Consider the following 14,948-nt stretch of genomic DNA (forward strand, 5'->3'; position numbering starts at 1 on the left):
TAAGGTGCAACTAATACCGGGATATTTAGGGGTATCGAATATCCATCAGGATAAGCGGTAGGTGCGAGATTAATAAATGGCGGACTTTTAAGATAAACGGTTCAAAATGGTGAGTTTTACGGTTTTCTGAGGGATATTTTATTAATCCTAACACCCTATAAGTAATAGCAATCCAATTAAGTAAAATGGATTAAACTTAAATATTTATTTGAGCTCTGGGGGGGGGGTTTAACCCCCAAACCCCTCTCCCCTCCCCCTCGCTACGCCACAGGTCACATGGTAGGAGTTTTAGGCAGGGATGGCAGTAGAAACTAAACGAAAGTGAAAACCAGTTAAATTTCAATAGTTTCGTTCCCAGGAGAGAAATTTAGAAACGAAATGGATTTAAACCCGGGGAGCTAAACTCAAGGTCGAAATGAAATCGGAGTCAAAACTACTTCGGGTAGAAATTCAACTAAAAATCTGGGACGAAACGAAACGCAGGTAATGTTTCGCACCAGAGGGACCACGTGCTTCACCATCGAACCCTTCCGTTTCGACCCATAACCGAGTGCAAAGTATGGTTAAATTAAGTAGAGAATCGGCCTACTGCCATTACATGCATTGGGCAGTGTGAACTCATATTTTTACCACTAACTGTAAAACGGTGAACGCAAAATGGCCATTCGATTTTTAAGCTCAATGTTTTAACCTCTCTGCACGTATGTCAAACGTAATGGGTCGCAACTATTCCCTCTTATCTCCCTCCACTGAACTTCTGAGATCGAAATTTAACTTTGAGCAGCGGAGTTTCGATTAATTTAGTTTCGTTCCCGGGAGTAAAGTTTCGTCCAAGGTCGAAACTAAACTCCTTGGTGATTTTAATTTCGGGCGGGAACGAAACTATACCTAGACCTCTTATTTTCGTCTACGTCCGGGTGGAAATGAAACATTTTCGTTTCATTTAACTTGCCATCCCTGGTTTTAGGAAAAGAAACAAAGCAAGTATGATGATGGTGTACATAAGAGAAAACAAACGATGGAAAAAATTATTTTTATATACCACGCGCGGGATCAGCTTCTACCCCGCTCCACAACATTAATAGTAATGCGCCCGTTCGTGACTAGATCAAAAACGTGTGAACCCTACCCCAGCAAAAAGTTTGACCGGGAGGATTAAAGGCTAACATAAGTGCAGAATCCTTTGAGTTATGTTTTCTCTTTGAGCGTGTAAAGAGGTGTGCCTACACAGTAGGATGTCCAACCATAGAAGGTGTTTGACGTTAAAATCTGTTTATTATTCATTCGGAAAACAAATTTAAATACCAATAAACACTTAAAATACACGTCCAAAAAAAATCCCAAAAAAATACTCACAATCAGAATATATGATTGCCTTATTAGTAATAAAACTTTACAAATGATCGTACATTAACGTTTTGGTATCACCGCTTGGAACCATTCGACATAACTAACATTTTAAAGAAATATCTACTAATTAAGGTGCTTTCTTGATGATCGAGGGCGTCTCTTTCCAATTTACCGGCCCAAGAGAAAAGTATTTCACTCGGGATGGTTGATGTTATCATAGGCCGGTAGTGAAGCTGCTGAGATCAGACTAAATGGTAAATATCGAAGTTGAAAAATCGGGTTTCGTACGAAACTCAAAGATCATGGCTCAATATCGATTTTATCGATAGTTTACTATTAGAAATCGATTTTCAATTTCAATGGATTTCTGTTTTTCCGTTACCAGACGGGAAGGTAATTACTCACCCATCACGGAAGATGCTGTTCAGGATGAAAAGGAAAGTAGCTTGTAGGAATCTTCCTGTCAGTGAGAGCAGCATAACGGCCTTGCGGTTGGTGCGCGACTTATTGGCACCATCGCTCCACGCACCGAGAAGCAGCACCACGGGAACCAGGATAGCGAACTCGACAGCTGCTCGCCATGCCTGCGTATAATGAACAGCGTACGGTTGACATCGATAGTAATTAATTCCGGGAGAAGCATAGTCAAGTTCAAAATAAATAAAGTTAAACAACTTATTTATCATTCTATTTTCGTTGAATGGTATTAGGCTCAACTATATGGAAGTTAATTTTCGAAAATGAAAAGGAGACTTCGTTAACTTCCACTGATTTATTTCGTCCGTACGACCGAACCTATGATGATCTCTATGGTTCTATGTTCCGAACCATAGAGATCATTATCAAGGCAAGTCGTACGGACGAAATAAATCAGGGGAAGTTAAAGAAGTCTCCTTTTCATTTTCGAATCACTCTATTTTCTTAAGCTTCGTGAATTCGTGTATATTTCAGTGATATTATATTAATAAAGAAATTAAATGTAGTTTCTACTGTTGGCTTTCGCAGTGCTGGATTGCAGTTACTTCAATTGTTTTCGGAATGGCTACGCCGAAGTTGTTTTTAAGGGTGACGTTTCGTAACCTTTGCTGCTCACATCTTCAAATAAGGTAAGAGCCTGATCTCTGACCCAGAGTTCTGACTTGATCTGAAGATGTGGCCAACATAGGCTACGAAACGTCATCCTAAAAACAATTTCGACTTAGCTTACTCAAAATGCATGCGGAGAATTGCAAATAAAATTTAATCTTTGCTCATTTATTTTTTAAACTATGCGTAACAAGAAGGATGGTTATGGGTGAAAATGATCCACCTCTCAATGCATATATTGGGATAAGTTTTCTCTTTATTTTCTTCTTACACAGACTCCAGATAATTATTTCCAGAAATTATAACACATTGGTATTCATTAATAGATCAGTAATCAGATCGAAATAAGAAACCTAATTTCTCCGTATGGGTGGTGTCTTTCGATTACGGTGTCTATTCTGCTTTGCGCGTCGCCAGAATCCCAATAATTTTCATAAAAATTTGTAGTAATTTTTATAAAAATTTGTACGAGAAAGTACGTTTCATTAATTCTATCGTGAGGTATTTCACCTTTGATAGCCGCAATATTTCTAAAAAATTACTTATTAACAAAGATGAGCGTAAAGCTAGAAACATTTTGAATGTTCCAAAGAATCCATGCCCGTCCTTGGAGGTATTGGCCCGCATTCTTAATATTTAAACCTAAATATCATTCATCCTTTGATACAAAAATATTTTTTCTCTTACTTTTAGGGTGTTTTATACTGTTTTTTTAGAAAGCGTCTTTTGAAATCTTTTTATTTATTTATAATAACAAGTGAATGTTACACATAAATAAATTAATATTTGAAAAACAAAAATTTTGGAATGGACTGACATTGAATTAGTTTCCTCCGACAACTTTCAATGTTCAATGTCCTTGAAGAAACTAACGCCATATTTGGAAAAAATTAAAAATATTTTCCGTATGGAAATTTAGTCAATCAATTAGAGCACAATGGAAAAATGGCACAATTTCAAATATTTGATTATTGAAAATTGTATTGTCATAAGAAGGAAGCAAGGATCAAAAATTTCAAGTCGATACGGTAATGAGAAATGAGTAAAAATTTAATTGCAATATTCCATCGATTAAACAGACATACAGAAGAACCAAGTTAATTAAAGCCGTGTAAAAAATAGGAGGAAAAATAATACCTGAATTTTAGCGGCATCACTCTGGATAACAGCTTCCGCCTGGTCCAGATCATCTTCCGCAACAACGGTGAGAAGCCGATGACAAATGGCTGGAGTGATATTCTTGCCTCCTAAAGTTGAGTTTTGTGTTGCAAATTCGGTACAAACCAAGTTCAGCAAGAAGCTTTGCCAGACTACCTAGTGAATGAAATATTGATCAATCTCTCATACATATAACATTGCTGTTTGGTCGGAAATTTATAATGCTCATTACTCGAAGATCAACCTTTTATTCATTGATATTTATTTATTTTATTTTTTGTTAAGATATGTACCAAAAGATGAACTATTTATAAAAACCAAAAGAAAGCTATAATTACAACGAAAAGTGTTTTTTTACTCACTACTAATAAGTTTATCATTTCGTGAATATTACTTTTATTGATATAGCCTTTTAATATAGTACTTACATATTTTATTAACTTAAAAAATTCGTTTTATCAGTTCAAATATAATGTTTAAATTCCCTCCCGAGGTTCAAGGGTGAAAAGTGAAGACTTACAGACTCGGCCGTCGGGAGAATAGCCCCGCGAGCCCGCCCTGGGTTCTCGTTTCCCTTGCATCTGTCACCTTCAGCCTTCTTCTTCCTCTTCTCTTTTCTCCTTCCCTCGACTGCTGTATTTAAAATCCCCTTCCCTCTTAAAATATGCCTGATACAATAGGGTAGTTTCCTTCATCAAAGAAAACGAAAGGCATTGATTGCGATTCGTTACCCACCATTAGTGTATTCATAATGTACAAATTATTTGGTTTTAGAAATCCCAGTTTTGACGAATGTTAATGATCAATTTTAACCTCACTAGAAAAAGGCCAGATTGGTGCCCATGCGATGCCACTCCACGTCACAGGGACCTAGATTATATACAGGTAGTCAGGCGTTTAACATCATCTGAGGTTACAAATGCATGCATAAGGCATAGACGTCAGGGAAACATCTGTTAATAATCACTTATTAAAATTGCCTGTGGTCGGAAAGTTTTCGTTCACTTGATAGGGTTTTAATAATCCTTATTTTAGCCAAGCGCTACCTGCTAGCAGGGTACTCTGCTACCTCCTAGCAGCCTGCATCCTAATGGCGCTCATAGCCTCACACCAAGGTGGCCTTACACAGCGGCATCCGGAACCAGAATGACGTCACAAGGGCTTTTCCCAGCATTCATACATAGCTGTCGCGTTTTCGTGCGCTTTAAAATTTTCAATTTTAATTTAATCGCGAAAAATAGATATAGCCCCGCATCGCATTTGCATCCCGGTCAAGGCGAATGATTTTTCCTCAGTGGATTTTTTCGCACTATTTGTGCATTGCGGGTGACTCCGTAAAAAGTTATCACCGTGGCTAGTCCCGGTATACTTAAATAAAAATAGATATAATGATTAAAAATTCTAAAGGCGTGAAATACGTACTCTAGGTGTAATAATATTTCGATTTAGGCAAAAAAAAAAAGAAATAGGAAACCACTCTATTCCCCTCTCTCTTTAGTACACCTCTAAATAATGCTCCCTCCTCCCCAACTCTTTCCAGATCCTTCTCATTATAATTAAATCTATAGATTACTTACTGATAGCATGTTACCCACCTGGATAAGCATGGCAGACGTCATATGAACGATCATCACAGGCTCCACAGTTGCACCAGCAAAGAACGCCCTCGTTCGGTCTAAGAAGGAACCTCTGACTCGCACATCCAATGGCAAATCGCTGATCATCGGCGACTCCGGCTTCTCTTCCGTGTCTTTAGGGTATGGAACGGTATCCCCCATGACGTGAGAGTAGACGAGTAAGTTTATTTCTTAAAAATGGGATGCGTTGGCTTCTCTTTCCGGTTTCTTCGAGATTGCCTCAGTTATGTCTATTTCCGACGTTCAAACCTTTTGCCTACTCCACACATAATCTTGGCCCATATTACTGCTCTAGCTGACCAAAGTCACCACAGCTAATCGAAGGTAGCCTTGTCTTTAAGAATTTAATATGTCTTATCTCTCCATCGCTCGCTTGTAAATATCATTCCTGGAAATAAAAATAGAATTTCTTTTATTAGACGATGTTAGTCAAATGCGTAGATATCTGTACTCAAACTCAGTTTACACCATGGGCGTACCCAGTGAGGGGCAGCTGCCACCCTCCCTAGAAGCAAAATTTTCAAAGGTCTTTAAGGAAAATAATATTTTTTCAAGCAAAAAATTTTAAAAACTAATAAAGAGCTGATACAGTTTCCCTAAAATGTTGATTTCATTCATCTTTTCCATGCTTAAATCTTATCTACAACTTAAGCAACCATGGCTTGCCCCCCCTACCCCCCTAGTTTTGATCTTGGGTACGCCCTTAGTTTACACGAAGAATTTCAATGCACAAGCTGATGCAGATGCACAAGCTGAAGCAAAGCATTTCAAAATGCATCGCCTAAAGCCGTAAATTGTATGAAAGCATGCGCAAATGCATGAACGAAAGGTGGTAAAAAAACCCCCACCTTTAACTCTAAAATTATTGCACTCCCGATCGAGAAAATGATATAGCCTAAATACAAGAAATTTCAACCGGATAATAGGGACACATAAAGATGACATTTATTCACGAAATTTCCTGCAACATATAGTTTAAACAGAGTGTTTCAGGAGAAACCTGCCATACTCCATCCATAAAATAATTAATCTCAAATTTTGTGAGATTGCGCAATCATAATCTTGATACAGACTCAAAGATCTCGTTTGATTATGCTCAAAGATTTATTGTTTCCGACAGCTATAATAGCAAATTTTCGTCCAATCTTGATTATTTAATCACCTCAAAAGTCCAGAATGTTGAATAAGATGTCGAAACGGCTGGATACCAAAGTACAATACGTTCTCATGGTAACTGCAAACTATACCCAACAAAATGTTTAAGTAAATAAAATGGTTAAGTAGTAAGGATTTGCGACCCCATGTTTATGGACAAAAAATGCTTACTCCACTACCTTCTGATAAAGTATCGTAGATTCCTCCTGAAACGCCCTTTATATTTTTTTCCATGGACGCAGGTGTTGATATTGATAGCTCAGTAACTGAGAAGTTGTTACCCACTTTTTTTGCAATTAATTTTTTACAATGCTTAAAATTGTCTCCCCAACCACTTCCTGAAGTATTTATTATTCCTCCAGAGACACCATAACCTAACGCCTGTGAATGATAATAGTGATATTAATAAATACATTGAAAATAAATTAAAAATGAACGCATAAAAATAAAATACTCTAGCGAATTGGTATGCTTTCGAGTACTTATCGAGTATGAAACTTTATCCGCCAAATAAAGGCTCTTGGTTCGTGACAGAAAATTATTGGATCGGGCTGGATGAATCAAGGTTTCTGATGTCTTAGCTCATTCGAGTCGGGTATCTAATGAACTATGGAAATTTTGACGCAATTTTTATTCACAACCTTTAGTAGTAGAAGTACCGAAACTCATATCTCAACAGGTGAATGATCGCCTGTGTTACCACGATTTTATGTACAAACATTCTGGAGTTCTTTGACTTCTTGGAATAAATTTTATATTTTAATAAAATTAGCCACTAAGATGATCATATAATATTCCGAGGTCGTATTTTTAATTGAGTATAATGAGTAAAGAAAATTCACTGACACTTAGTGATGTAACGAGCATCAGAAACAACAGATAGTGTATAATATTTGTAACTGGCAATTATTTAACCGCTGATTCTTTGAATTTCATAATTAAGTAAATTATTAATCTAATTTCCATCCCATCCGCCAACATTTGGTCAGATTTATATGATATCATAAGAGCTATAAATCACATGAAAATGAATGCAGCAACATGATCCAGATAAAAAATGAACTGCAGAGAAAAATTAAACGATGTGGGAATAAAATCTCATTTTTACATAAGATTTAGGAATTTAAACACAAAAAATATTTTGATTCCACTGTCGAATATTTGAAAGATATAGGAATTACAATAAACCACGGTAGCTGTCGCAATCTGGCTATTTAAGAAAATTAGATGATGCTTGAAACGAAGGTCGCGACTTCGCTATTGACGCAGAAGGTACATGTAAAAAAATAAGGATTTAGTGAACTTAAGTGTATGAGCAAGTTCACACTGAACGAGATTGCAAGAAACTAGATAACAAGTTGAAATAAAGGCATCAATAGGAAACCATTGAAAAGCTTACACGCGTGGTCTCAGACACTGGTAACGAGAACGATACACTGGGTGTTGGGATTACGGTACTATATATCTGTCCAGAGAAAAAGAATTATGTGACAAAGGCCACTGAAAAAAATCATTGATATTAGTGCACGGGAAAAGAGCTTCATAAAATGCGTTGTTATTAGGCACAAATTTGTGTTAGAGTGATGAAATCACCGAGTTGTATTATGGAGCCAAAAATTAGCGAGCACAACCATAATTTAACAGAAAACGTACATGTTTAACAATGCGATTCGTCCAGCGGAGGCTTGGAAAAACCGAGGTTGGCGAGGCCAACAATCGAGACTTAAATTTGAGTGGCCAATGGAATTGTCAATTTTGGCTTCATCTCCTTTTCCTTGCTGATTTTCCTGAGCTGAACGACCGCGGGAAGTATTATTTGTGCATGTCCTTCGGGTAAAACAAGATAAAAGGTTATACCTTGAAAATTTCAATAAAATGACATATACCTACTTTGTACCTCGCACCAATCTCCTTCAACCGTATTCGATCTGAAGTACTGCTTAGAACAAGTGACTTTGTGCGCAGTGACGAGCACAGGTGTGAAGTTATGTACCCCAAAAATGAAATTAGCTAAACCATTTGAAAGCAAAGAAAAGCAAAAAAAACATTTGACTTAGCCGAGATTCGAACCCGCATCTCCCAATTGTCGGCCATAAAAGTTATCTGTTAGACCATCATAACCACCCACTGGCAATCAGGAGATCCGGGTTCGAATCCCGGCATTAGCCGAATGTTTTTTCTCATGGGGTACTACATCCTTGGTGTTCATACGTATTCACTCTTACGACAGAACTTTTTGGAAAATCCATGACGTCGAATTAATACTAAGAAATGTTTGACATTTTTTTAAATTTTGCCCATCCCAGCCGTAACTCTTTAAGCACCGTTATCGAGAGAGCTAATTATCATTGAAAACTTCTGATTTTACATTCAAGTGTCTTATGTATTGCGTTAACCGTTCACAATTGACGACAATCTCCATACATTCCCCATCGTCCCCGATACACTTTTTCCTTCCTGGGAAAACCAAAGATACATTACGTCGCGACGAATTAGAATTAATGGCGCGGAGATGTTAACTTCCAATTTGCATTTTGATGATGATGGAATGAATAAAATATTTTACTCTCTCATTTATCGCTTGAGTAACATGCGATACAGATTCAAGGTCATCCGTCTCCTTAAGTGCTTTCTTAAACACGTCCCCATTCCCATTGAATGGACGGTGCTACGCGATATTCTTTCTAATAACGTAATCACGAATATTTGTTGACGCTAATTGTCTTGGCTAATCATCGGCGCGTTTGAAATTGCTCGAACGTCATAACTAATGGTTGAATTGGATATTTCTTTGATATTTCCACAACATTTATCGCACTTACTCCACGTTGCTGAAGTTTGCAAACGTATCGATGGCTAATTTCTAACAACGCGTACCTTAAATTCAGCCGGTTTGAGACAGGTATCTTAAACAAAGTGTAATAACATCAAAAAAATAAAATACAAGCTAAAAACAACTATTTTCTTGCAAATGAATGCTTCTTTTTCAGTTTTATGAACTTTTGGCTTTTAATTTATGCGTACAAGTAAAAAAATAAATCGTTTTTACGATCATTATCGAAATAAATCGAAAAGTTGCTATTCTTGAGATACGTGTTGTTAGAACTTAGCCATCGATATATAGAAAGTGTCATTATATCGAAATGGAGCTAGACTCACGTACTTTTAATCTACATCTACGTACTTAGTACCGTACAAGCCACTACCATGGAGTGTGGCACGAAGTGATTCCACACCAAGCATGCAGTGCTCATCCTAACCTTAATCATAAAAGTGATCGCTTGCCGGGCACAGGCCAAGCACACAGGACAACGACACGCGGTCAGACCACAAACTAGGAGAGTGCTTAGGACACGAACCAATGTCGTCATGGCAAAATTAGCAGAGCCAGAACGCACTTTCCTTAACTTTTTTTAGAAGTGAAGTATTATTCTGTGTTTTTATTACAGGTTATTATTTATATTATATAGCATTTTTTTGTTTTGTTTACGAATGTATTTGAGTGGGTGAGAATCTAAGGGGTAAAGTGATTTCTTTCTTCTAAACAATTGGTTACAGAAAGTAGGTAGAGAAAACGAACGAGATTAATTAGATGTTTGATATTGTGCGCTTGATTTTCCTCTGCATGTCAGCGCAGAACAGAGACTCACTCATATCCCTTGGCAACCAAGTTTTTGTACATTTCATCTATCAATTTCTGTACCTAGCTCTGTTTAGAAAAAAATCACTTGTGCCCCTTGCCTTCTCAACCCCTCATATATTAAGAGTTTTGATGCAACAAAATGATAAAATCGTTACTTGACTATTATGTCTTTTGTTAAACAGTGCCGCAGCGGCGTTACGACGCGTTCCGGCACCATGAAAACACTGACGCGAACATGCTACCATCAGTGGCGCCGACTCCATGGGGCCTGAGGGGGCCCGAGCCCCCTCAAAAATTCGTCATGGTTGTAAGGAAAAATGTGTCAGGCTTGTCGATTTTCCCCGGAGTGTCCAGATATCGAGATTGGAGTTATCAGGGGTCTAATGTTGATCATATGACTCTTACAAATACTTTAAAAACTTAAAACTCACTGGTTATAAAATGTCCCGGGGCAAGATCCCCGGTTTGGGCCCCCCCAATATTTTTTGTAAGTCGGCTACCATGGCTACCATGCATGTAAAACTATTTTCTAGTCATAGAAAACGAAAATTTAGCGTATTAATTAATTCATGCATGAGTTATAGCATGCCAAAAAAGTCAGGAGCGTACAGAGGATGGCCGGGGACCCCCCTCCGAAATGAAGAAAATAAAGAAAAAAATGAGGACTATAGACTCAATTAGTTTGATGGGTTATAAGCCAGTGATTAACCGCGGAATGCAGTGATACTCCCGTCATATACTTGTGCGTACCCAGGTAAGAGCTGCCCCCCACCCCCTCCCCCCGGAAGCAAAAAAAAATGGATGTAGTGTTTTTAACAAGTTTTTTTCAAACCCACGAAAAATGACATTGGAGCAAGACAAGTAACTAGAAGATAAAAGTAATTTTTATCAAGCAAAACATCGGAGTTTATAATAAGTGGCATTGCTATAATTATGTTTAATTTTTTTATAATTTTGGTTTCAGTCGTTTTTTCCGTGCTGAAATGAATCAAGCTTAACTACCTTGGCTTGCCCCCCTGATTTCTTAGTTTTGATATCAGGCACGCACTTAGTACGTTCAAGCGTCTCAGTCTCCAGATCTCAGAAATGTAAAATTGCACACGCGAGGGTATCACCATAAAAAGTCGTGTTTTAGTTGGCTTTTTAAGGTAACCCTCTGCTATTTTCTCGAAATACTTAGAATTGGTTTCAATTTTCTCCATAGATATGCCAAATAAGACCGTTCATATATTTTATGAGCAATGAAGCCCACAACAAAATAATGGTTTTCTTCGTTTAAATAACTTAATTCCGAAGTATTCTTTTATTCCGAACCTGAAACACATTTTGTTTGTATAATTGTAGGAAAGTGTCAAGTGACTCGCTTGAATTCAGACCTAGCATGATGTCAACATAAGAAAACCTCAATGGAGATTTATGCGCACATTTTAACACAATTATTATTGTTCATTAAATGCTATAAATGCGATGGCAATAATGCGATAGATCACTAATTAGCCAATATAGGTTCGATCTTAGCCATTAATCTTGAAATGTTTCAATAAAACTGTATCCTCAAAGTTAGGGACATATAATTATAGGGAAAATGTAAATAATGTAAAAATATTCGTGTTTGGTCCTTATTTCCATAGAAAATATCCATAGACCATTGGAAAAGCTTTTAAAAAGAATAAAAGATGATAACTGAACAACAAAATGAGGAGAAATTGGGGAAAAGGATAATGGGCGAAAACATTAAGGCCAAAAAAGAAAGTAATTCGTCAGAACAAAAAGTTTCTCTTTTAGGCAAGACAAGAAAATTCGGTGCGAATGAGCTGTATGGAATTGTAACTACACAAAAATGCATTTCTAACGTAAAACTAATCATGATACAATTAAACTTTGAATTTAAAAACTATCCTCTACAGTCCAGTATAATTCACTCTGCTTTTCCGGCGATATTTCATTCACTTTTTTCCTTTTTACTATTTATTACTATACCACCGAAAACAGAGCTATTTGTGAATTTACATCGGGGTCTTCATAACATTTATCAATTAAACGTACACGACCATCCATGCCCTGAATAGGGGCACCCATTCAAACGGGACTCGAACCCGCGACCTCTGATTTGGTAAACTGGGACTTTATCCCACAGCCACCGAGGCCGGCTTCACTAAACATAGCGATTCAACTCAAGGGCTAGTTTGGGTAGAATCAAATAGAACTCACCCCAGACTATGTACTTGGAGTGTTAATTTCACACATTCGAGGTGGGGAGGGGATTGTTCTTTTCCTTGGGTCACCTCGCCCTTCGAGGATTTAGCTTGATTACAAAACCTTAACTCTGGATTTTAACTCGGGACCCATCGATCAGTTGCCAAGCGAAAGAGGCGTATCGAGGGGGGGAAGTCTAGGAGTGGTGACCCCCCCACCCCAGGGAGCGGGGGGTCCAGGATAATTTTTGAACAATGACATATATTATACATCATTTTGGCACTAAAAATTTAACTTTAAGCAGATGCAGTTATTGAACGTCAAAACTAGACAATAGTTTTAAATATTTTTAAAAATATCTCTGAGGCTTTGGGGGGGGGGGGAATCTATCCCCTCATCCCCCCGTAGTTACGCCACATGTTATGTTATTACCACATTTGTTATTCTCTCTCAAAGCACTAGCCTAGTCACGTCACTGATCACAGCAATGATATATCTATCTGATTATATATATTCTGTCTCATGTAATTTACAAACTCAAAAATGGAAGGTGAAGGGGCCTCATAAGTGGGATAGCCCAGACCTATTTCAGCGCTGGACCACTAAACCCTCGTAATTTTTACGACGCGCCAAATTAAAATTCCAAAGTTTTAAAAAATCAATTTGTAATAAAAAATTACGTATTATACGGTACCTAGTTTAAATATTCATGCATCAAAATCTTCTTATATAAAGAACTTTTTGCTATAAATCATAGTAAAAATATATTTTTAAATATTTTCAATTAAAGATTAATGACTTTAACTTTAAAAATGAACATTAAGAGTAATAAAACTTTAAGTTAATTGGTTGCAAGCAGTAAAATAACCTGATTGGAAGGTAAAAAATAGCATGGTAAAATGATGAAGGTTTAATGACTACGTGGCTATGAGCCTGGTTTAGTAATCCAGGGTTAATCTAAATCCGACCCTGCACTTACCCCTTGATGATGTGAGGTTGTTTGCAGAGCTCAATGGGTCGACAGGTGTAGAACAAGTGCAAGTCCGCCGATAATCCAATGCAGTGGCGACCGTCTCTAGTGTTATCGTCTAATGAAGAGGTGTTCTCTTAGATATCGACGGTAGCGATCGTGAGATCATGGGGTGTGGAAAGGGGAGGAATGAGGGGAGGGAATATTTCCGGAGGAGGGGGAAGACATTAGTGACAGCTTGTGACTTAATAAGCACGACTGTTTGACGAGAGCGAGGGAGGTAGTCACAGTCCTTTTCGTCAAACCTTGTGTTAAGGCCGTTTTACACGGGGCACGGAATTGCGCAGGTTGGAGCTACATTAATTTCTGAAATGGCGCGGAATTGCGCGAATGCATGAACGAAATTAGAACGGGCTATTTTGCCGTCTTGCATCCAAGCATTCTCGCATGTGTTCTAGCAATTCACCGCTTTACACGACGCAATTTTGATTGCCTCTTCGCACGTACGTCAGATTGCGCAATTCCGTGCACCGTGTAAAACGGCCTAACACATTTTCATCAGTTACGCTACCTAACACATTTTCATCGGTTGTCAAAAAGGTCGGAAGAGGGGCGATGAGCAAAGGGCGATCTTACTATTCCTCAATCCCGTATGACACTTTCCACTTTATTGACCGATAAATCTGCGTGCAATATCGTTTGAAAAATATTGTGCGTTACGTACCGTACGAAATTTATCAATATTTGCAAAGTATTGGCTGAAGTAGTGTTATAATGTCCCGCTAGAGAACGCCATTGTATTCCGATGATTTTACGTTGCATAAGCATTCGTGTGATTTGTACGCTTCAATCAGTACCGATACAACTTTTTTCCTCAACATTTTAGAAAATTCAAGGGAATTTTCGGGAAAAAACAATGCTTTACAGCCAAACCTGATGTTTTGCAGAGAACTTCGTATTTTGGCCTCCAGGAGTCAGCATAACTGACTTCTGATTGGAGATTGGCCGCGAGAAAATAGAACCCGTTCTAAATTCCAACTTGGGCAAGAAATTGTGTCCAATATTAGGAAAAAGATATTGGACTAGAAATCGGTGCGTGTCAGTTGGACCACAATCCAATATCCAATAGATAGGCCAATAAATTGGGAAGTGTCATACAAGCTTTATTCTCGATTATTACAAAATGACGGATGGAGTAAAGGGGTCTGCATAGAGGAGGCCCAATTCCATCCCTTAGTAGTATGATTTTTGCTGTCACTTCGGTCGTATATTAATCGGCTTTCAAAAATGTCTGTGATGTGTGCAATGCGATCCTCTTTTTTACCACGTTTCATTATACTCGCTTTCTTGTTCATCCGTCCGGGAAAACTTGCCACTCAAATTTCGACCACTTCTCTATTACCTAGAGCGCTGAAATTTACAAGATAGGTCAGAACTTGACGACATTGCAATTTCCTTACTCTTTTACCACAACCTAAACAGTATTTCGTGTAATATTTAGGAATAAAAATCAAATCTGGAGTTCCAAAAATGGTCACCCAAATGCAGGCGCTGCAATCATTATAGCAGCAGAGTCCTCTCGATTGCTCTCTCAACACTACTCTCTCACCAAGTCATTATATGGCAATATAAAGGACTCTGTATAGCTGTATTTAACTGACTTTAGAACGTAACTGCAACAACTTACGCCGTAGTCTAGTTGTTATAAAATGCGAATACTGTGCGGGAGAGTCTCTGATCGAGACTCTCAATG

General features: G+C 37.9%; 1 protein-coding gene across 1 annotated transcript in view; it reads right to left on the reverse strand.

Annotated features, from left to right (window-relative positions):
• LOC124169619 overlaps nucleotides 1-13,306 on the reverse strand; it is a 31,710-nt gene extending 18,404 nt beyond the window's left edge. The window contains exons 1-4 of the mRNA XM_046548264.1: nucleotides 13,205-13,306; nucleotides 5,190-5,619; nucleotides 3,574-3,750; nucleotides 1,756-1,934 (exon numbers count right to left, since the gene is read on the reverse strand). Coding sequence (XP_046404220.1) covers nucleotides 1,756-1,934; nucleotides 3,574-3,750; nucleotides 5,190-5,372 — 539 coding nt within the window. The 5' untranslated portion in view covers nucleotides 5,373-5,619; nucleotides 13,205-13,306. The remainder of the gene's footprint in view (nucleotides 1-1,755; nucleotides 1,935-3,573; nucleotides 3,751-5,189; nucleotides 5,620-13,204) is intronic.
• Nucleotides 13,307-14,948: the final 1,642 nt, after the last annotated feature.

The sequence above is a fragment of the Ischnura elegans genome, chromosome 12, assembly GCF_921293095.1.
Source record: "Ischnura elegans chromosome 12, ioIscEleg1.1, whole genome shotgun sequence".
Classification (NCBI taxonomy): Eukaryota; Metazoa; Arthropoda; class Insecta; order Odonata; family Coenagrionidae; genus Ischnura; species Ischnura elegans.